This window comes from Schistocerca cancellata, chromosome 2 (genome assembly GCF_023864275.1).
Source record: "Schistocerca cancellata isolate TAMUIC-IGC-003103 chromosome 2, iqSchCanc2.1, whole genome shotgun sequence".
Taxonomy (NCBI): domain Eukaryota; kingdom Metazoa; phylum Arthropoda; class Insecta; order Orthoptera; family Acrididae; genus Schistocerca; species Schistocerca cancellata.
In genome coordinates this window covers 593,081,178-593,102,622 of record NC_064627.1, presented here as the reverse complement: position 1 = coordinate 593,102,622, position 21,445 = coordinate 593,081,178, and the positions used below count along the sequence as shown (strand labels likewise).

Sequence of the window (21,445 nt, the reverse complement as noted above, 5' to 3'; positions counted from 1 at the left end):
AGCTGCAGAGGAACATGAACCCTGCTCATACCACCTCATTAATAACAAATAAATATCAATATTTTAACATGAAGGCAAAAATCTGGTTCGAGCATAAAGGAATAACAAATTTTCAGTGAAGAATTAATAACTATCCAGGAATGAGATATAATCAGTTCATCATAATCTAATCTATAATGCCTGGAAGGAGGTCATTTGTGAAATAAGATATTTTATCCTAAAACAGTCTTTATTTACAGAAAGAGAATAAAAATAAATTTTTAGGTGATAAAATTACAAATATCTTAGATGTCTTTTGTACTTTTGACCAGTGTAGGCTCCTAGACATTCAGTCTTTTAATGTTGTGCTGCGTTTGATTGAAAAATATGCTTTGTCACAAGAGCCAAATAAAGCTGTATCCGTAAAGAACCATTAAAACTGCTGCTTCTGTCAACTGTCCAGAGTTATTTTCACTATATTCTGGCATTAGTGATGGAACAGCAACTGAAACAAAGGAGTTAATCATTTTTACCTACAGGAGTTTCACTATTATTATTATTATTATTATTATTATTATTATTAGTAGTAGTAGTAGTAGTAGTAGTAGTAGCAGTAGTAGTAGCAGTAGCAGTACACTTGTTGCACTGCAGAAATGGCTATTATACTACATTATTGACAGAACATTACCATGTGAAGTAGGCTCTTCAGAATCATCTGGTTCAGCAACAGAATCCTCTTCTTCATAAGAGTCTGCAAGATAAAAGTATACATCGGAATTAATCTTTAGAGGCTCCACTAGAATTATTTTATTTTGCCTTACTTGAATAACTGTAACATTAACACAATGATATGATAGCCTTTTGAAGGGACAATTGATAGTGCCACTTTCAAATACGAGGGCAATTCAAATGTAAATGGTAATTGCGGCAGTATACTACACAAGTCGGATGGTGGAGTGAGGGGAGTTGGTTGGTGTGTTAGGAAGAGGGAACCAGCTTGATTTGCTGTTGAACTCTGTTCTGACTTCAGTAAAGCCATGAGTGAAGAAGAGGTTTTTTTGTGTGTTGCACAACATATTATAATAAAGTTTTTAATCTATGGAGGTATTAAACCCCCAGAGATTTTAACTCGTGTGAAGGCACAGTTTGGGTTTGCTACACTGTCATGGAACTGAGTGTTTACTTGGGCCAGACAATTTAAGGGCAGCCAAGAAAATATATAAAACAAATCTCATGCTTGAAGCCCAAAGCCAAGTCTCACAGATAACACCTGTGCTGTTCAAAAGCTTACTGAGGGTGATCACTGGTGCACCGTTGCACTGTTGAAGAAATTGAAGCATCAATGGGCATCAGCACTGAGAGTGCTCATACTGTTATTAGTGAACAGCTTGGCATTAGAAAAATTGGTACTTGATGGCTTCTGAAGTTGTTAATGAAACAGTGAAAACAGGTCAGGTTGGAGATCTATGAGAGAATTCTAAACTCATTCCAGCAAGAAGGGTAGGATTTCGTTTGAAGCTCATCATCACATGTAATGATACATGGGTTCATTATTACACTCCAGAATCCAAACTGATGAAGAAAGAATGAAGTCTGTCCAATGAGGGCCAAAACCTGCCTCTAAGCCAGAAAAGTTCATGCAACTGTCTTACACGTTGACTTTCTTCATGATTGACATATTGTGAATGAAGCTTATTACTTCCGGTTGTTAATGTCAGTAAAAGGTACCTACCACAACAAAAGAGTCAGGTTCCAGCTCTCAGCAAATATACAAGTACAGAGCGGCAAGTTGTTTACCTTTTTTTGTGTTTTCGTCATAGTATATTTATTAAATTTCATGTGTGTTTTTTCTGTTGAAGATGTTTAATCTTGCATTTTTGTAAACTATGTAGTGAAGTAGTTGCTCACTGAACAGCCAGCTACATGACTCATTAATGCATCAGCATCTCTTGGTGACACTTTAGGATGGTTATGATGTGTGCAGACACAGGAGGAGCTGGCTACAGTTTGCAAACAATTGAATGTGTTTTTGACTACAGTCATTCACCTTCAAGTTGCTGCCTAAGGGTGTAGCAGTGGTGGAGAATGTGGCATGTCATATGGGATACCTCAGGTGTCGCTTGTTTTGCCCATGGACCCCGCTTTCGAGGCACCTCCTAGTGCACCTGACACAGTGGATCTGGCCTCACAGCAGTGTGAGTGGCGGGTGGTAACGTGTTTGCATTGCTCGAGGTAGAGGGCCAATGTGGAGACTGGCTCATTTGTCTTGTGAGTGGACAAGTGGCTGCTCCTTCAGCATGGTCTGAGCAGGCACACATGAGGAGGGGTGTATTGCTTATTACTGGGAGCTCCAATGTTAGGCATGCAGATAGCATACAGGTCTGGAAAGAAAGCCAATGTACTCTCAGTATGTCCGCTGGGGTGTCTCATCCGGGATGTGGAGGTGGCCTTGCCTGCGGCTATTGAGCACGCAGGGTGTAGTCATCTGAAAGTTGTGGCTCATGTTCGCACCAAATATGTCTGTCGTGTGGGTTCTGAGGTGATCCTCATTTCATACAAGCAGCTGGCAGAGGTGGTTAAGACTGCTGTCCTCGCATGTGGGGTGCAAGCAGAGCTCATAAATTGCAGCATTGTTCTCAGAGTTGACTGGGGACCTTCGGTTTGGAACCAAGTGGAGGACCTCAATCAAAGGCTTCATCAATTATGTGACAGTCTTTGCTGCCGATTTCTAGACCTTCATGAGGAGATGGGTATTTGTAGGACACCCTTTGGCAAGTCAGGGACGCACTACACAATGGGATCAGTTACTCAGGTAGCAGAGTTTGCCAGTCAGTACGCAGCAAGGGAAGTCAAACAGTGTTCAGAATAAATACACTTTGTTTGTAAAAATTTTACTAGTAAACTGTCGAAGTATTCATTATAAAGTTCCTGAATTTACTGCCCCCCAGGAAAGTTCTTGCACTCAGATTATTCTTGGGACTGAGAACTGACTGAAACCATTGTTGTTGTTCTTGTGGTCTTCAGTCCCGAGACTGGTTTGATGCAGCTCTCCATGCTACTCTATCCTGTGTAAGCTTCTTCATCTCTCAGTACTTACTGCAACCTACATCCTTCTGAATCTGCTTAGTGTATTCATCTCTTGGTCTCCCTCCACACTGCCCTCCAATGCTAAATTTGTGATCCCTTGATGCTTCAGAATATGTCCTATCAACCGGTCCCTTCTTTTTGTCAAGTTGTGCCACAAACTCCTCTTCTCACCAATTCTATTCAGAACCTCCTTATTAGTTATGTGATCTACCCATCTAATCTTCAGCATTCTTCTGTAGCACCACTTTTTGAAAGCTTCTGTTCTCTTCTTGTCCAAACTATTTATCGTCCATGTTTCACTTCCATACATGGCTACGCTCCATACAAATACTTTCAGAAACGACTTCCTGACACTTAAATCTATACTCGATGTTAACAAATTTCTCTTCTTCAGAAATGCTTTCCTTGCCATTGCCAGTCTACATTTGATACCCTCTCTACTTCGACCATCATCAGTTATTTTGCTCCCCAAATAGCAAAACTCCTTTGCTGCTTTAAGTGTCTCATTTCCTAACCTAATTCCCTCAGCATCACCCAACTACATTCCATTATCCTTGTTTTGCTTTTCTTGATGTTCATCTTATATCCTCCTTTCAAGACTCTGTCTTTTCCATTCAACTGCTCTTCCAAGCCCTTGCTGTCCCTGACAGAATTAGAATGTCATCAGTAAACCTCAAAGTTTTTATTTCTTCTCCATGGATTTTAATACCTACTCCAAATTTTTCTTTTGTTTCCTTCACTGCTTGATCAATATACAGATTGCATAACATCGGGGAGAGGCTACAACCCTGTCTCACTCCCTTCCCAACCACTGCTTCCCTTTCATGTCCCTCGGCTCATATAACTGCCATCTAGTTTCTGTACAAATTGTAAATAGCCTTTCGCTCCGTGTATTTTACCTCTGCCATCTTTAGAATTTGAAAGAGAGTATTCCAGTCAACATTGTCAAAAGCTTTCTCTAAGTCTACAAATGCTAGAAATGTAGGTTTGCCTTTCCTTAATCTTTCCTCTAAGATAAGTCGTAAGGTCAGTATTGCCTCGTGTGTTCCAATATTTCTATGGAATCCAAACTGATCTTCCCCAAGGTCGGCTTCTACTAGTTTTTTGGAATTATTATATTCTTCTTGAAGTCTGAGGGTATTTCGCCTGTCTCATACATCTTGCTCACCAGATGGTAGAGTTTTGTCAGGACTGCCTCTCCCAAGGCCCTCAGTAGTTCTAATGGAATTTTGTCTACTCCCAGGGCCTTGTTTCGACTCAGGTCATACAGTGCTCTTTCAAACTCTTCACGTAGTATTGTATCTCCCATTTTGTCTTCATCTACATTCTGTTCCATTTCCAGAATATTGACCTCAAGTACGTCACCCTTGTATAGACCCTCTATATACTCATTCCACCTTTCTGCTTTCCCTTCTTTTCTTAGAACTGGGTTTCCATCTGAGCTCTTGATATTCATACAAGTGGTTCTCTTTTCTCCAAAGGTCTCTTTAATTTTCCTGTAGACAGTATCTATCTTACCCCTAGTGAGATAAGCCTCTACATCCTTACATTTGTCCCCTAGCCATCCCTGCTTAGCCATTTTGCGCTTCCTGTCAATCTCATTTTTGAGACATTTGTTTTCCTTTTTGCCTGCTTCATTTACTGCATTTTTATATTTTCTCCTTTCATCAATTAAATTCAAAATTTCTTCTGTTACCCAAGGATTTCTACTAGCCTTCATCTTTTTACCTACTTGATCCTCTGCTGTTTTCACTACTTCATCCCTCAGAGCTACCCATACTTCTTCTACTGTATTTCTTTCCCCCATTTGTGACAATTGTTCCCTTATGCTCTCTTTGAAACTTTGTACAACCTCTGGCTTAATCAATTTGTCCAGGTCCCATCTCCTTAAATTCCCACCTTTTTGCAGTTTCTTCAGTTTTAATCTACAGTTCATAACCAATAGATTGTGGTCAGAGTCCACATCTACCCCTGGAAATGTCTTACAATTTAATACCTGGTTCCTAAATCTCTGTCTTACCATTATATAATCTATCTGATATCTTCTAGTATTTCCAGGATTGTTCCATGTGTACAACCTTCTTTTATGATTCTTGAACCAAGTGTTAGCTATGATTAAGTTATGCTCTGTGCAAAATTCTACCAGACGGCTTCCTCTTTCATTTCTTTCCCCCAATCCAAATTCACCTTCTATGTTTCCTTCTCTCCCTTTTCCTACTCTAGAATTCCAGTCACCCATGACTATTAAATTTTCGTCTCCCTTCACTACCTAAATAATTTCTTTTATCTCATCATACATTTCATCAATTTCTTCATCATCTGCAGAGATAGTTGGCATATAAACTTGTACTACTGTAGTAGGTGTGGGCTTCGTGTCTATCTTGGCCACAATAATGCGTTCACTATGCTGTTTGTAGTAGCTTACCTGCACTCCTATTTTTTTATTCATTATTAAACCTACTCCTGCATTACTCCTATTTGATTTTGTATTTATAACCCTGTATTCACCTGACCAAAAGTCTTGTTCCTCTTGCCAGTGAACTTAACTAATTCCCACTATATCTAACTTTAACCTATCAATTTCCCTTTTAAGTTTTCTAACCTACCTGCCTGATTAAGTGATCTGACATTCCACGCCCCGATCCGCAGAATGCCAATTTTCTTTCTCCTGATAACATTGTCCTTTTGAGTAGTCCCCACCCGGAGATCCGAATGGGGGACTATTTTACCTCCAGAATATTTTACCCAAGAGGACACCATCATCATTTAACCATACAATAAAGCTGCATGCCCTCGGGAAAAATTACGGCTGTGGTCCCCCTTGCTTTCAGCCGTTCGCAGTACCAGCACAGCAAGGCCGTTTTGGTTAGTGTTACAAGGCCAGATCAGTCAATCATCCGGACTGTTGCCCCTGCAACTGCTGAAAAGGCTGCTGCCCCTCTTCAGGAACCGCACGTTTGTCTGGCCTCTCAACAGATACCCCTCCGTTGTGGTTGCACCTACGGTGTGGCCATCTCTATCGCTGAAGCATGTAAGCCTCCCCACCAACGGCAAGGTCCATGGTTCCTTTAAGAGGATCAAGCCCAATACACTCCCTATATTAATATGTTTTGAATATGGTAAGTACTGTACTAGAAATCTTGTTAAAGCATGTGAAATTTCAGCTCATGCTCTGTTTTTTAGATAAGAATTAAACCACTTAATTTCTAAGCTTCCTGTTCCTAATATTTCCAGTTTATGTAATATAATTCAGTGGTCAACAGTGTCAAAATTCTATCACATAAACTAGAAATATTATGTAAATGAGGTGAAGCAAAAAGAAGCTTGAGTCTTATCTGGAAAGCAGACATGCTAGTTGAGACAAAATATCTAACAAATCTACTGCTTCCATCTTATATCTGGCTTGTAGAACCATGAAAATAAGGCAAGAGAGATCAGAGTGCAGACCGAGGCGTACAAACCTTTATTTACTTCTCACTAGATATGCAAATAGGAACTAGCTAACACTGATGCAAAACACCCTCACCAAATAACATAAAATAGTTTGGAAAGTGTATATGATAATGGATTTATGTTGGTGAGGTGCACTATATGTAAAATTCTGATCCCTTTTGCATTTAACCAGGTTCCTGTAACTCCACACCTCTCGCACCTGACAATATGACGGTCTGCCTACATGCAGTAACACTGCTGCCTGATAAAGTGCCAATGGAAAGTTCAAACCACAATAATTACCTTGTATTGTATTGTATTGTATTGTATGTCAACCGGGGGTGTAGAAATGATGGAGAGGCTCCATCCCCGCCACAGCCACAGTGGTCCAAACCCCACGACGACTACCGCAGTCCACTTCACCTTCACCCCTCCGCCACCCCACACCAAACCACTCTTTCAGGGTTTTTGTGCCGTTTGGCCCCCAGTGGACCCCCCCCCCCCTCCCTCCTCCCAGTGAATGTCTCACACCAGATGAGTGTAACTTCTATGTTTGCATGGTAGAGTAATGGTATTGTACGCATACGTGGAGAACTTGTTTGCACAGCAATCGTTGACATAGTGTAGCTGAGGCGGAATAAGGGGAACTAGTCTGATTTCACCAAGGCAGATGGAAAACCACCTAAAACCATCCACAGACTGGCCAGCTGACCGGACCTTGACACAAGTCCGCCAGGTGGATTCGTGCTGGGGACCAGGCGCTCCTCCCCCGTCCGGAAAGCCATTCGTTAGACTGCACAGCTAACCAGGCGGGCATAATTACCTTACATTTTATATATGGTGCGAAGGAAAAGCCAAGTCACAATAGCTTAAATTGATGTAAGGTTAAGTGATGAAGTTCTCTAAGTAGCCATTCATATGTATTAATATAAGATTCCATGCCCTAGAAGTCAAATGATAAAAGAAAATGAAAACTTACTGTGAGTAACATCTGTTATATTTGAGAGCTGTACAAAAAAAATAATAAATTCATAAATAAAAATGAGAAAAACAATATATAAGAAAATCTTGTTACAAATTCTTCTTTTATAACTAATTCAGCAGATTCAAACTGCACATGTATTTGAAAGGACCATCTTCTATATAGATGCATACAATTTTTGTCTTTCATATGAATAAGAGATTCCATGTAGAAGCAATACGATATGCTACAGATCATGTTTTTGGATGACACCATTCATAGGAGCAGTTTGTACAAGATGCTGATCAAGATTACTGAAAATATAAATGTGCATGTGGCTGGGGCCTCCCATCAGGTAGATTAATTGCCTTATGCAATTCTTTTTAGTTGACACCACTTCAGCGACTTGTATGTTGATGGAGATGAAATGATGATGAAGACAGCACAACTAACCAGTCCTCCACCAGAGAAAATCTCCGGCCCTGCCAGAAATCAAACTCAGGACCCTCATATCGCATTCTGCAGCACTGACTGCTCAGCTATGAAGGCAGACAAAGATTATTGAAGTGAAAATCAGCATTAAAGACATACAACACAACTGAAGGTCAGAAACTGTGATCATTGACATGAATCATTTGAATGACAAATTTATTTGTACAGATTGACAAATCACGGTCTGCAAACTTGTTTGCAATCTTACACAGAAGAAGGAGAGCTTGTGATATAAAATGTGTGCAAAGGGTGTACTTCAGGAGTTGCTACCCAATTCAAGAGCAAGAAGCATTGAAGTGTGCTCTGATATGCTTGAAATGTTCAAAAAAATAAATAAGTAAAACTTATTGGTGACATGGCATGAAAACTGATGCGTCTTCATATTCTTGAAATAAAATATAAGATCACAGAATATCTTCAAATCTCATTTCCTGGTTTTAAGAAATTTAAGAGCCATCAATTGCATAAAGTCATATTGATTGTCTTTCTTTGGCTGACAAGTGTGATTTATTATTTATTTTGTAACCTCTTGGTTCATCCCTATGAAATCCCCAAACCACCTTCCCTACCCTCTGGCTCCTACCCTTGTAACCACCCCCAGTGTAAAACCTGTCCCATGCACCCTCCCACCACCACCTACTCCAGTCCTGTAACCTGGAAGGTGTACACGATCAAAGGCAGAGCCACGTGTGAAAGCACCCACGTGATTTACCAACTGACCTGCCTACACTGTGAAGCCTTCTATGTGGGAATGACCAGCAACAAACTGTCCATTCGCATGAATGGGCACAGGCAGACAGTGTTTGTTGGTAATGAGGATCACCATGTGGCTAAACATGCCTTGGTGCACGGCCAGCACATCCTGACACAGTGTTACACCATCCGGGTTATCTGGATACTTCCCACTAACACCAACCTATCTGAACTCCGGAGATGAGAACTTGCCCTTCAATATATCCTCTCTTCCCGTTGTCCACCAGGCCTCAATCTCCGCTAATTTCAAGTTGCCGCCACTCATACCTCACCTGTCATTCAACAACATCTTTGCCTCTGAACTTCCGCCTCGACTGACATCTCTGCCCAAACTCTTTGTCTTTAAATATGTCTGCTTGTGTCTGTATATGTGTGGATGGATATGTGTGTGTGTTGCGAGTGTATACCTGTCCTTTTTTCCCCCTAAGGTAAGTCTTTCCGCTCCCGGGATTGGAATGACTCCTTACCCTCTCCCTTAAAACCCACATCCTTTCATCTTTCCCTCTCCTTCCCTCTTTCCTGACGAAGCAACCGGGGGTTGCGAAAGCTCGAAATTTTGTGTGTGTGTTTGTGTGTTTTTTATTGTGCCTATCTACCAGCGCTTTCCCGTTTGGTAAGTCATGGAATCTTTGTTTTTATTATTTATTTATTTTTTTATTGGTACATCAGCCAATGAACATGAAGTGGTACATTAAGATAGCTTCTGAACTATCTGGAGGACCAGGCCACACAAAATCTAAAGGCAATCCCAGTTCACCATCATAATGCATGGTTGCACTCGTCTTTGGTAACAAACTAGCTGATAGTTAATTGAGTTGGTCCATTGGCACGTATCCATAATACTACTACTTCCAATTGCTTGGCCCAGTGGGGGATAAGCTTGGGGACGATTATTTGTTGAACTAATTAGGTGAGAGTATTTGTGAGAAAATGGATGAAACATTCCACATTTAAATTTACTTTAAGAGGATTCAGAAGATGGGTCAATGATTTTACAAACACTGCTTTTATTTGAGACAGTAAGAGGGGTTGATTTTGTGTTGAAGAAGAGTTACTGTAGTTACATGTGCAATCTAGACATTCTACATCAATTGATAAAGGATCTATGACCACTTTTGCATTAGCTTCAGTAGGATTCTCATATGATACATGCATATGTTCCAATAGATGAATGATAAAAGCAAAGGCTATCTGTGGGCAGCAACAGGTATGACATTTTAAATTCTTTGGTGTCTCAGAACATATCTCGTATGTATTATTGCTTTTTGTGATGCTGTGATGGGCGACAGCATGCAAAAGGCACTGTATATCACTGCCAGTTTCACTCCAAACATTCTGAGAGCCCATATTCTATTATGAATCAAGAAACATATTACTTCCTCAAAATTATAAATCTCAAATAATTATTGCAAAGGTGAAGTAAGATGTATATTGGTATGTGTTAGGGGTATGAACAATCTTTTTTCATACTCACTACTGTGAGTGGAACAGGAAGAGGGGGAAAATATTTCTGAGACACCAACTACCCTCCACGGCACTCTGTACAGTGCTTGTGGAGTACATCTGTTGATGTAAAATTTCTGCCATACTCTATACGCACACTGTGGGTGAGTACTAAAGGGTGGATACGTGAACAAGAAAAAAATATTCCTGTATTTATCCTGGATCTCCCAGTTAAAAACACCCTTTTTCCCATGTGAAAACACACTTATTCCAAGGTTAAAATACACTTGTTCCATGATAAGTGGCGGTGTAGTTTCCCTCAGATCAGTAAAAACATCAGTCCTTTGAATTGTAAAGGCTTTATACACAGCACTTTAGAAAACGAAACTCAACGAGGGGGGGATTTTTAAATTTGGAAAGATTTTTGATATGCAGCAACATGTATGCTACATATTTTCATATTACAATACACTGCATATTTTCATATTATTAAAGTATAAATTAAAATTCCACCAAAAACAGCATGTCAGTTTCTGAAGCATTGAAATAGAGATTGCAATGCACTTTTGTTAGCCAATCACAGCTCATGCCACGTTAACTCACCAGCCAATGACAGCAGATATTCAGAGCATAGGGCATGTGATGGAGTCAGCCAATAATAATATCACTGTTAAGTAGTGTGAACACACAAATAGGAAAAGTTAATAGTTTAAATTAATGTATGTAGTGTAGCTACAAGAAAAGCTAAGCTTTCACGAACAATTTTGCTCTTGAAGATGAATAAGGCACAAGAAAAGCTAAACTTTCACATATAATATTGATCTTTTTAGCATGTGTTACACTTTAAGATACATCACACAAATGTGCTAGTAAAATTTTAAACAATGACATTAATGTCTGGTCATCTGGGCTCGAAATTATTCGAAGTGGTTGGCACTCAAAGTATTAAGTTTTAAACGAGAGTCAAACATTCTGTGATTTAAGAAATTCATTGCACATTCTCACACATAACATAATTCATCTTGCGTAAAAGGAAATTTCCTTTGAAAATAACTCTTTTCAAAGAACTATTCACAATATTTTCCCATGACCTCTTCAACATGTGTTCATTTAGGAGCTGCCAGAGAGCAACAGAAAACGAGCGTTACAGCACGTGGGCAGCTACAATAATGTAGGACGCCAGTATGTTCATACAAACGTAGCATTAAGAGTTCTTACACGATGCCATAAAAGAAATAGGACATCAGAGGATACTCCAAGATCATAGGAATTTTGTAAACCATACTAAAATGCATAATTTAGCTTGAAGGACACATTCTTATGTCCAAATTTATAATTAAGTAAACCTCAACCTGACACTAGCTTTTCAGTGCACTTTTCGGTATGAAAATTGTCTTGGAGTGTCAGTACCGTATTGTCTCACGTTTGGTTCTTTATTATGGCATAAAGCCATACATGCCAGAAGATGAAAATGTGCACTTGGTATTCAGTGAACAGTTGAAATTAGCCAATAGTGTGGAATGAAACATTTTGTTTCTTATAAATTGACTGCATCTGTGGAAAATATTAACAAAAGCCACGGTCATTTAGCAAACTAAGAAATATGTTGTGACTCGCCGATCTTTCAAAGTGCCGCTGCGCAGTTACAAGCGTGCTCTGGATGCGGCGCTGTCTGCCAGTCATGCAGCAGCAGCGCCACCTAAGCGGCCAGCCAGCCAGCGGCCACTAGACTCGGACTCAGTTATGATTTGACTGTTAAAGTGTACACATGTCTTACTCTGTTTACTTGATCTGTGACTTTCATGTATTGCATCTTCCTTGAAATACATTTGTTCAACTTGAAGTTATAACAATTGGCGACGAGGTAGTGATTTTTCTTTTCCATCGTTGACCCACATGTTTCCATGTCTACTTTTGAGCAACTATTGCAAGGTCTCATAGAACAGCAAACACTTCTCACAAATGCGATTAGTGATTTCATCGTGGCATCAAATGCGGGGTGTCTCTTGTCATTGTCTCTACCTCCTTTTCCTCCTTATAATGAGATGGCGGAAGACTGGTCTGATTATGAAAAACGTCTTCGATAGCACTTCTTGGCACTTCATGTCGCGGATGAACAAATATGTAAGTCTCTGTTCCTTTCCTGGATTTCACCTCAAATGTATCGGTTGTTGTCGCAATTGGCTCCTTTGAAAGATCCTGCGCCTTTGTCCTTTGCTGAAATGTGCTCACTTTTGTCTGTCTATTTTCAAAAGCAAAAGCACGTGGTAGCCTCTCGTGTTGCCTTTTATCGTTGTCAAAAACAACCAAATCAATCCTATCGTGCTTGGGCTGCTGAACTTCACGGCCTCAGTAGAAAGTGTCAATTTGTTACTGAAGTTCACAAAGAATCCTACACCAATTCCATGGTACAGGAGGCTATTATCAAATCGGCACCCAACAAAGAAGTTAGGCAACATGCCCTTCAGTTGGCAAATCCGACTCTAGATGAAGTCCTATCCATCGCTCAGTCTTTTGAAGTTTCTTGCGCCACTGGAGCGCAAATAGAGGCATGGGGTGACGTTGGGGAAATACAACTTCTGTGCGATTTTGACGAAGCATGTGGCATGTCCCCGCCAGCTGACGTGGCCGCAGTATGCTCCCAAGCGCAGCCTCGGCCTAACCGAAAACAAACCTCTAAGAAACTGCAGCAAAACCCACGGCGACTTCCTTCATGTCCATGGTGTTTTACAAAACATTCAGGAGAAGAATGTCCACAATGTTGGGCCGTGTGTCACAAATGCAAAAAAAAAAGGGTCATGTGTCATCCGTTTGCAAATCCGACCACATACATGATGTTCATGCACATGACGCTGATTCTGATTCTGTGTTGTCTGTCAATTGTACTTCTTCCCTTTCAGGGAAGTTATTCCTCACTGTCCAAATACTGGGTCAAGATGTTCACATGCAGGTGGATACTGGTTCTGCTGCCACTATCATCAATTCTCAGAAGTATCTTCAGTTGGGTTCTCCAATCCTGTCACCTGTCACTAGGCAATTACGGAGTTACAATAAGCAGAAGATTTCTCTCTTGGGACAATTTGATGATGAGGTATCTTACAAATCTGTCGTTCACACTGTTCCCATATTTGTAGTTGACCATAGTTACGTGGAGAACCTTTTTGGTTTCGATGTCTCTCGCATTTTTGGGTTCTCCATAGATGACTCTGTCAGTATCGTCTCTGATGCTATTCCTTATGCTCAATTGGATTCCTTGTCAACGACATTTTCGTCCCTTTTTTCTCCTGGGTTAGGCCGTGCAAATGGCTTTTAAGCTCATGTCACGCTCAAACCCACTTCTCGGCCTAAGTTTTTTCGGGCTCTGCCCATTCCTGTGGCCCTTCATGATCAGGTCAAACGGGAGCTGGATCGTCTCACTGCTTCAGGGGTCTTGCTTCCCGTCACTTCCAGTGAGTGGTCCTCTCCTGTCATTGTCGTTGCTAAGCCAAATGGTGATATTCGTCTCTGCGGCGATTTCAAAGCCACTGTAAATACTCAATGCCTTATTGACACTTACCCTATGCCTCGACCTGAAGAATTGTTCACTAAACGTGCTGGAGGCCAGTATTTTTCTAAACTTGACCTGTCAGAAGCTTATCATCAACTTCCTCTTGACGCTGCTTCCCGGCAGTTTCTGGTCCTTAATATGCCTTTCGGCCTCTATCAATATCAACAATTGCCATCCGGGGTTGCCAGTGCCCCTGCTCTCTTTCAGGGATTTTTGGAACAATTATTTCTCACTGTCCCTGGGTGTATAAATTACATGGACAACATTGTTATCACTGGCTCCACCACTGACGAACATCTTCAAAATCTCTGCACACTTTTTCATGTCTTACAGACTGCCAGTCTTAAGTGTAATCTTCAGAAATCAAAATTTTTTCAGGCATTTATCACATACTTGGGGTTTTAACTCTCTCGGGATGGTATTCGTCCACTTCAGCAAACTGTCACTGTGATCAATGCCCTTCCTCGCCCTGCATCTGTTAAGGAACTGCAGGCCTTCTTGGGGAAAATAGCATACTATCACAAGTTTTTACCGTCTGCTGCTTCGGTGGCTCAGCTGTTGCATAAAAACATGCCTTTTCACTGGTCTGCGTCATGCGATGCGGCTTTCCAGAAATCGAAGACTATGCTGAAACAGGCCCCGTGCCTGGCTACTTATCGACCTGGCCAATATCTTGTTCTTGCCATGGACGCCTCTCAATACGGGGTTGGTGCAGTCCTTGCGCACCGTTTTTCTGATGGTTCTGAACAACCCATTGCTTATGCCTCCCAAATGCTCACGGATGCCCAACAAAAGTATTCTCAAATTAAAAAAGATGCTTTGGCCATTATTTATGCTCATCATAAGTTAGGTGTTTTTCTCTATGGATCCAAATTTCATCTTGTTACGGATCAAAAACCACTTGTTTCCTTGTTTCATCCATCAATGTCACTTCCCGACAAGGCTGCACACTGCCTCCAGCGTTGGGCTCTTTACGTGTCTCATTTCAATTATGAGATTCATTTCCAGCTGACAGCTCAACATGCGAATCCTGATGCACTGTCTCGCCTTCCCATGGGTCCTGATCTGGCATTCGATAGGGGTGAACTTTTGTGTTTCCACCTAGATGTTGCCGAGCAGCGGGTTGTGACGGGTTCCCCATCAATGCCTGGCTGGCTGGCTGGCTGGCTGGTGGCTGCTACGGGTTCTGACCCTACCCTCTCCTGGGTTTTACGCCGTATTCAGAAGGGTTGGCCAGATCGTCCATCCGCTAAGACTTCTGATCCGTTGCGGAACTACTAAGCTTTGCGTTACCGCCTCACGGCTGGGGATGGTGTTATCCTCCTTTCCACCGAAAATGCTTTGCTGCGTGTTGTGGAACCTGCGTCTTTGCATGCTTCGGTCTTGCGCCTCCTTCACCAAAGGCACTGGGGTGCATCTCGCACAAAATCTCTGGCGCACCGTCATGTGTACTGGCCCGGCATCGACTCTGAAATCACACACATGGTCGCTGCCTGCAGCCCTTCTGTGTCACAGGCCACCACCCCGAAGTCATCTTTGTCACCGTGGCCTTTGCCTGAGAAGCCCTGGGAGCGTATTCATGCTGACTTCACAGGACCTTTTTTAGGTACTTATTTGCTTCTCGTTATTGATGCCTACTCTAACTTTCCTTTAATTGTCTGTTGCACGTTGCCTACCACCGTGGCAACCACCAGTGCTCTACCTCGCATTTTCTCTTTGGAAGGCCTTCCCTCTACTCTTGTTACTGATAATGGTCCGCAATTTGCCTCTTCCGATTTTGCAGATTTTTGTGCCCGTCATGGCGTCATGCATGTCACAGCCCCTCCGTTCCATCCACAGTCAAACGGTGAGGCTGAACGACTGATCTGCACATTTAAGGCTCAGATGAGGAAACTTATGAATTCTTCTGCTGATGATGATGCACTTCTCCAATTTCTGGCTTCTTGCCGTTTCACCCCCATGGGCGACCACAGCCCGGCTGAGCTCTTACATGGCCGACAGCCCTGCACGCTACTTCATCTTCTGCGGCCTTCCACCTCACGGCCGCGGGTGCCTTCACTTGGCCGGTTCACCGCCACTGACCTTGTATGGGTACAGGGATACGACAGGTGGCCAAAATGGAGTCCTGGCCGCATCTTACGACACCGTGGCCAACGCCTGTATGAAATCCAGACAGACACGGGTGTTGCAGTGCATCATTCGGACCAGCTTCGGCCTTGTGTGCCGGCAAAACCTGTTCCGGATGCCGCTACACCATCTTCGGCTCTACCTGATGCTCGCAATACTGGAATCTCTCATTACTCACTACACAGTCCTCTCACCATCATATCGGTGCCAGCACAAGAACTGACACCACCAGGAGACGTGCCCATGCAGGAACCAGGTGACCATCATCTGTCAGAGCAACTCTACTCGCCTCCTTCTCCTATGGACAGGGACACATCGCCCATGTCTCCTGTTATAACAACCGTACTTGCCGCAACGGGCAGATTGGTGCACGGGGTCCCAGCAGATTCGACCCCCACGTCTCCTGTCATCTCAACCAATTATCATCGGGGACACTTCCGTCCGTACAGGAAGCCTCCTCCTCGAGACGTTACGGCCAGTTAAACAACACCTATGGACGTTAGCAATCTACAGGCCACATCCATCAAGACCTGTGCAAAAACTTCAAAGGGGGGGGAAAAGTGTTGTGATTTGCCAATCTTTCATAGTGCCACTGCGCAGTTACACTGTGTGCCAGCCATGCAGCAGCAGCGCCACCTAAGCGGCCAGCCAGCCAGCGGCCGTTAGATTCGGACTCAGTTATGATTTGGCTGTTAAAGTGTACACACTTCTTACTCTGTTTACTTGATCTGTGACTTTCATGTATTGCGTCTTCCTTGAAATATGTTTGTTCAACTTGAAGTTATAACATTGAAGTTCATTGTTGTACAATGTGTTTAATGCTTGACTGCCAAAAATGTGGAAATAAAATAAAATCAGAAAACTGAAACTAATAACATATTTTAGCCTTCTGTAATTATGTGAATGTATTTTAATTCACTTGATAGCTCCTGGTCACAGAAATTTCCTTTGTATTCATTTGATGTGTGAACTCTAAATGAAGAGAAAGCAACAAAATCACTAAATGTAAACATGGGTGACTATCACCCTCACCACTACAAACCAGACTGCTCTGCACATGCACAAATCTGGCAGCTTAGCTGCACCAGAAAAATTTTTCTGGGTAGCATGACTGCTTCTTGCTACTGCTGCAGCCACACTTCAAGTACCCAGAAGTGGAAGGTACTCCTCATATGTAGCTCAACTGCACATGTGCATGAGCCTTCTGGCAACTGTTCAAAATGACTTAATGTAAACAGTTATGCTGTCACACTCATCAGAAGTAGTTTGCTTTTATGAAGTATTCTACTGTCGTTGTCCTAAAGCCTTTGATGAATTTTGCTTTAGGAAGGCACCTGTGTGTGCACCATGTTATTTTGTTATAAATGGTGCATTTCCTTCACAACTTAAGTTTTATTTTGATTTTATTCTGTCGTTTACATTTTATTGCTGCAGTATTATTCTGTAGGAGTAGGGTTCAGTGAAATTCTTTGTTGGACTATCAGTTCTCACCAGTCAAAATAACAAAAATTTAACGTAAGACTAAAACAATGAAAAATTCCCAGGTTTTTCCCAGTTTTATCCAGGATAAAAAATATTCCCCACTTTTTCCGGATTTCCCAGTTGTCCTGGAGTGTATACATCCCTGTATTAAGGTCTCCCACTGCAAAGGGAGTACAAGGTAATGGAAAAGATACAATACCTGATGCACCTTCTGTTCCAAACCTGAGCAGTTCAGATGGACTGCTCCACCCAAACTGGTTACGAGAGAGCAGCATTGCCTCATAAACTGTACCCAGCTGCAGTCCAGTCAGTGTGTAGGATTTGCTGTGTAAAGGTCCTCCTCTGTCAGCAGGAATCACAAGCTTTGTCCACTGTTGTTCCTTGGATTTTGGCTACAAGATAAAATTGACAAAGATATAAATGTCACTGATATTGGTCATTCTTAAAACAATGTGCAATTGTAAAGCAAAAAGTGAAGAAAATACATAAGATTCATATGTATGTACTTAACTGTTTTGTTTAAACCAAGAGCAAGTGTTTGTTGATTCCAACATCCCTGCCAAAGGAACATGAAACTAAACAGATAACTGTTTGTGTAAAAGTGTGCATATTTCTGTGTCAGACATTTAAAAAAATGTCTGTTTTTAATGTAAAAAAGTATCATTGAATTTGACAGTATTAAACATGTTTTGGTACAGCATAACAACAGAATGTTTGTTACTGTTTACATGTATACATTTTTATTTATGATAGGAGATACATGTTACCTGGCATCAAAATCTGTATATTAAAAAAATGACACATGTCTTCAATTTCTCTCACAGGTTTTACATAAATACCATATACTTAAAAATTAAGCAAAAGTAATTTTATAACACAAAACTCTGTTCCTTCAGGATATCCAAAGAGTACTAACTCATATTTAAAAGTTCTCAGTGAAGAAAGTAATAGTCATAATATTCATATTATCTGAGAGGTGTAGGGTTTCTGTAAACTGTGTTGTATTGTTGAATCCTAGTCAGTCAGGCAAAACTACATCAAGCCCACCAGTATCACCACTACATGATTCTATCCAAACCACCTTCTTATGATTATTCAAGAGAATGATCATATGTTATCCAGATGACAGCTAGCTGGTGACACAAAAACCATACAGAGCTTGCATCACTAGTTGTATATGTTAATTACTGGCTACATGCTCCCAGGTCAGTTGCTGTTGTATGGACTCATTTTAGTATAGCGAGTTTTTGTACCATTTAGTACACCTTCAAGCAGCAAAAATTTTACAACATTCAATATTTTTTTTCTCCTACCATAGTAAACTTACAAGAATAGAAGCTGACACTCTAAAGCAATTATTTTTATGCCCTTTTACACCGGTTCTAGAATGTGGCTAGCATTTCCCTCATATCTGGAGTAGTTTAAAACTTTATAATTATCTGTTTAGTTTACTTTATTGACAAAATACTTGTTTACAAAACAGAGCTCTTTTGGTTATGTAACACAAAAAAATAACATTTCAAATTATGAATTTAGTTTTTTAATCACTGTAATATACTTCTAACTGAGAAGCTATTGAACAGAATGACCTGATTTTGCTCAATTCAGTTGATATTATATAGTTACAGATGCCCAAAAAATTTGAAAGCTTACACTGTAATATACTTCTAACTGAGAAGCTATTCAATAGAATGACCTGATTTTGCTGAATTCAGTTGATGTTGTATGGTTATAAAGGCCCAAAAAATTTGAAAGCTTTATCTTGTTTTTACTATTGCAATGCCTGTGTTATTCTGAATTCCGATGAAATGCTCCTTCAGACATGCGTGCATGCTTTTAATTGTGAATATGAACAGCGGTCAGCAGCATAATGTAAAGACAACAATGAAAATTGTTGCCAGACTGGGACTTGAATCTGGATTTCCCTCTTATTGTGAGTGGTTGCCTTATCATTAGGCTATCCGAGCACGACTAATGGCCGAACCCAAACTTTCATATGTCATCAGCCATTTGTCTGCAACCTGTGCTCATACATCCATTATGTATTATCCTGTAAAGGCATGACATTTTACATGAAAGTCACTTGCCTATGTCAGCAGATAGTACAATACCAGGCATGCATGTCTGAAGGAACACTGCAGAGAGTGATCACTCCACTGTACAGAATGCTTAATACATTGGTCTTGATACTTACACTATCTTTAAGACATTGGTATTTACACTGTTGTGATGTGTAATGAATAATGTCCGGTACCAAAATTAATGTAGGGCATCCAAAGTACTGCCAGAAAGTACAAACTATGTATGATCATAAAACATACAGTAAGCAGTGAAAGAAAGTTGCAACATTGTAAACCATAGATCTATCTGCTGTGGCAGATTTGGTGGCAACTCTGCTTTCCAGTGTGGCACAGTTGAAGCAATATTAGCAATGGTTAAAATGTTTGTAGAAAGTAGTCCATTAAATACTCCATGGTTAGAAACCACTTGTAAGTTGAGATCACTAATTGCACTGTCCAAATCACTATTCACTAATTGCACTGTCCAAATCACTATTGGATTGTCCCAGTAGAACATTGTCTGTTGTTGCTGATATTGTACCTCATACTTAATCATCTGCTTGGCGTTCGTCTTCTTGACAAAGTCACCACTGGTGGGAATGTTAATCCACAATAAAGGACATGCATATAATGATCCAAATGAATAAATGAGATTTATTTAATGCTCAATATATAAATACAAAGCACAAGTTGTGAGCATGTCTGAGCAACTTGCATGTTCAAAGGGCTCTGAACATAAGTTAAGAAACTCAAAAATATGTACTGTCTCTGTTAATGACCATGCTTTACAATCAAAATAATCTCACTGCCACAGCTTTAACTGTCTAAGAACAAATGTAATTTAAATTAGGAAGATCGTGTATAGACATAGTGTTTTTAATGAGATAAGTATTGCAATTGTGGCCATGTACGTTGCATCTGTGAATGCACAGTTTGTATATCAGTGTCGACGGTGACAAACTGAATGAGGGCAGCTGCTTCACTCATTGGCATCACCACCTCTGTATGAGTGGCACCAGTGGCATGCTGCCACCGTGGCATCCCTCTCTCGTGCTTCCGCTGTATTTGGTGAAGGTTTCGCTCACTAACTATGACAGTTATGCGTTATTGTACGATGAGCATTGCGTGTGATCAGACTTGACCTAAATTAATATTCTTCAGTTAATGTTATGCTGTGTGTGTGTACTTCTGGTGCTATGCTCACTTCCATTGTATATTTTGTTTGTTGTTGTTGTAAATAAAGAACTGTAGATACCGTTTTTGGCAACAAGGTTGTTCATTTCTTCATACGTTTCATGAGTACAATGGATTCAGCATTGCTTCAGTTGTTACAACAACAGCAGCAGTAGCTGCTTACACAGCAGCAACAGCAGTTTGAGTAATTACAACAGCAGGTAGGTTTGCTTCATCAGTTGGTATGGATTTGAAATAGGCATGGGCCCTCCACATCTCTCCTCTACAGGCCGGAGTACTCACTCAGCTTTTCCACCATTCCAGGAAGCGAAGTAAGGATGGGACTTAAACAAGCACTGTCTGCAACAACATATCACAGCATTTCAGGTAGAGAACCCCTCTTTGCATGAGTCTTCCTTCTTGTCTTGGGTTTAGCCCAAAACACTTCATTTGCTTCAGAAACTGGCTCCATTGAAGGACTTAGCAGCATTTTCATTTTCTGAAGTATGTGAGTTGTTCAGTGCTTATTATCTTGAGAAAACTGACATTGTTGCTTCCCATATGGAGTTCCACCAGTGACAAAAGAAAAAAAGCCAGTTCTATCAGGCATTGGTGCCTGAACTCTTCAGTTTAAGTAGGAAGTGCAAATTTATTTGTGATCATTGTAAACAGCCCAATGCTGACTGTGATATGTGACATAACTGTCTATTCTGCTCCAGACATAAGGTATGTCATAAGGTCTTGCATTTAGAAGGTCCTACAGTATAGGAGGTTCTAGCTATCACTTAGGTATTTGAGATGTCATAGGCTGTGACAGAACAATTTGAGGATATCATGGGCATGATGTGCATTTCCACAGCAAATGTGCAGTTCACTGATGCCCTCATCATGCTCATCTAGTTCGCATTG

General features: G+C 41.0%; 1 protein-coding gene across 1 annotated transcript in view; it reads right to left on the bottom strand.

Moving 5' to 3' along the window:
- Positions 1-210: 210 nt before the first annotated feature.
- LOC126162231 (limbic system-associated membrane protein-like) overlaps positions 211-21,445 on the bottom strand; it is a 272,229-nt gene continuing 250,994 nt past the window's right edge. Inside the window, exons 9-11 of the mRNA XM_049918600.1 lie at positions 17,503-17,695; positions 668-730; positions 211-484 (exon numbers count right to left, since the gene is read on the bottom strand). Of these exons, the coding sequence (XP_049774557.1) occupies positions 375-484; positions 668-730; positions 17,503-17,695 (366 nt within the window). The 3' untranslated portion in view covers positions 211-374. The remainder of the gene's footprint in view (positions 485-667; positions 731-17,502; positions 17,696-21,445) is intronic.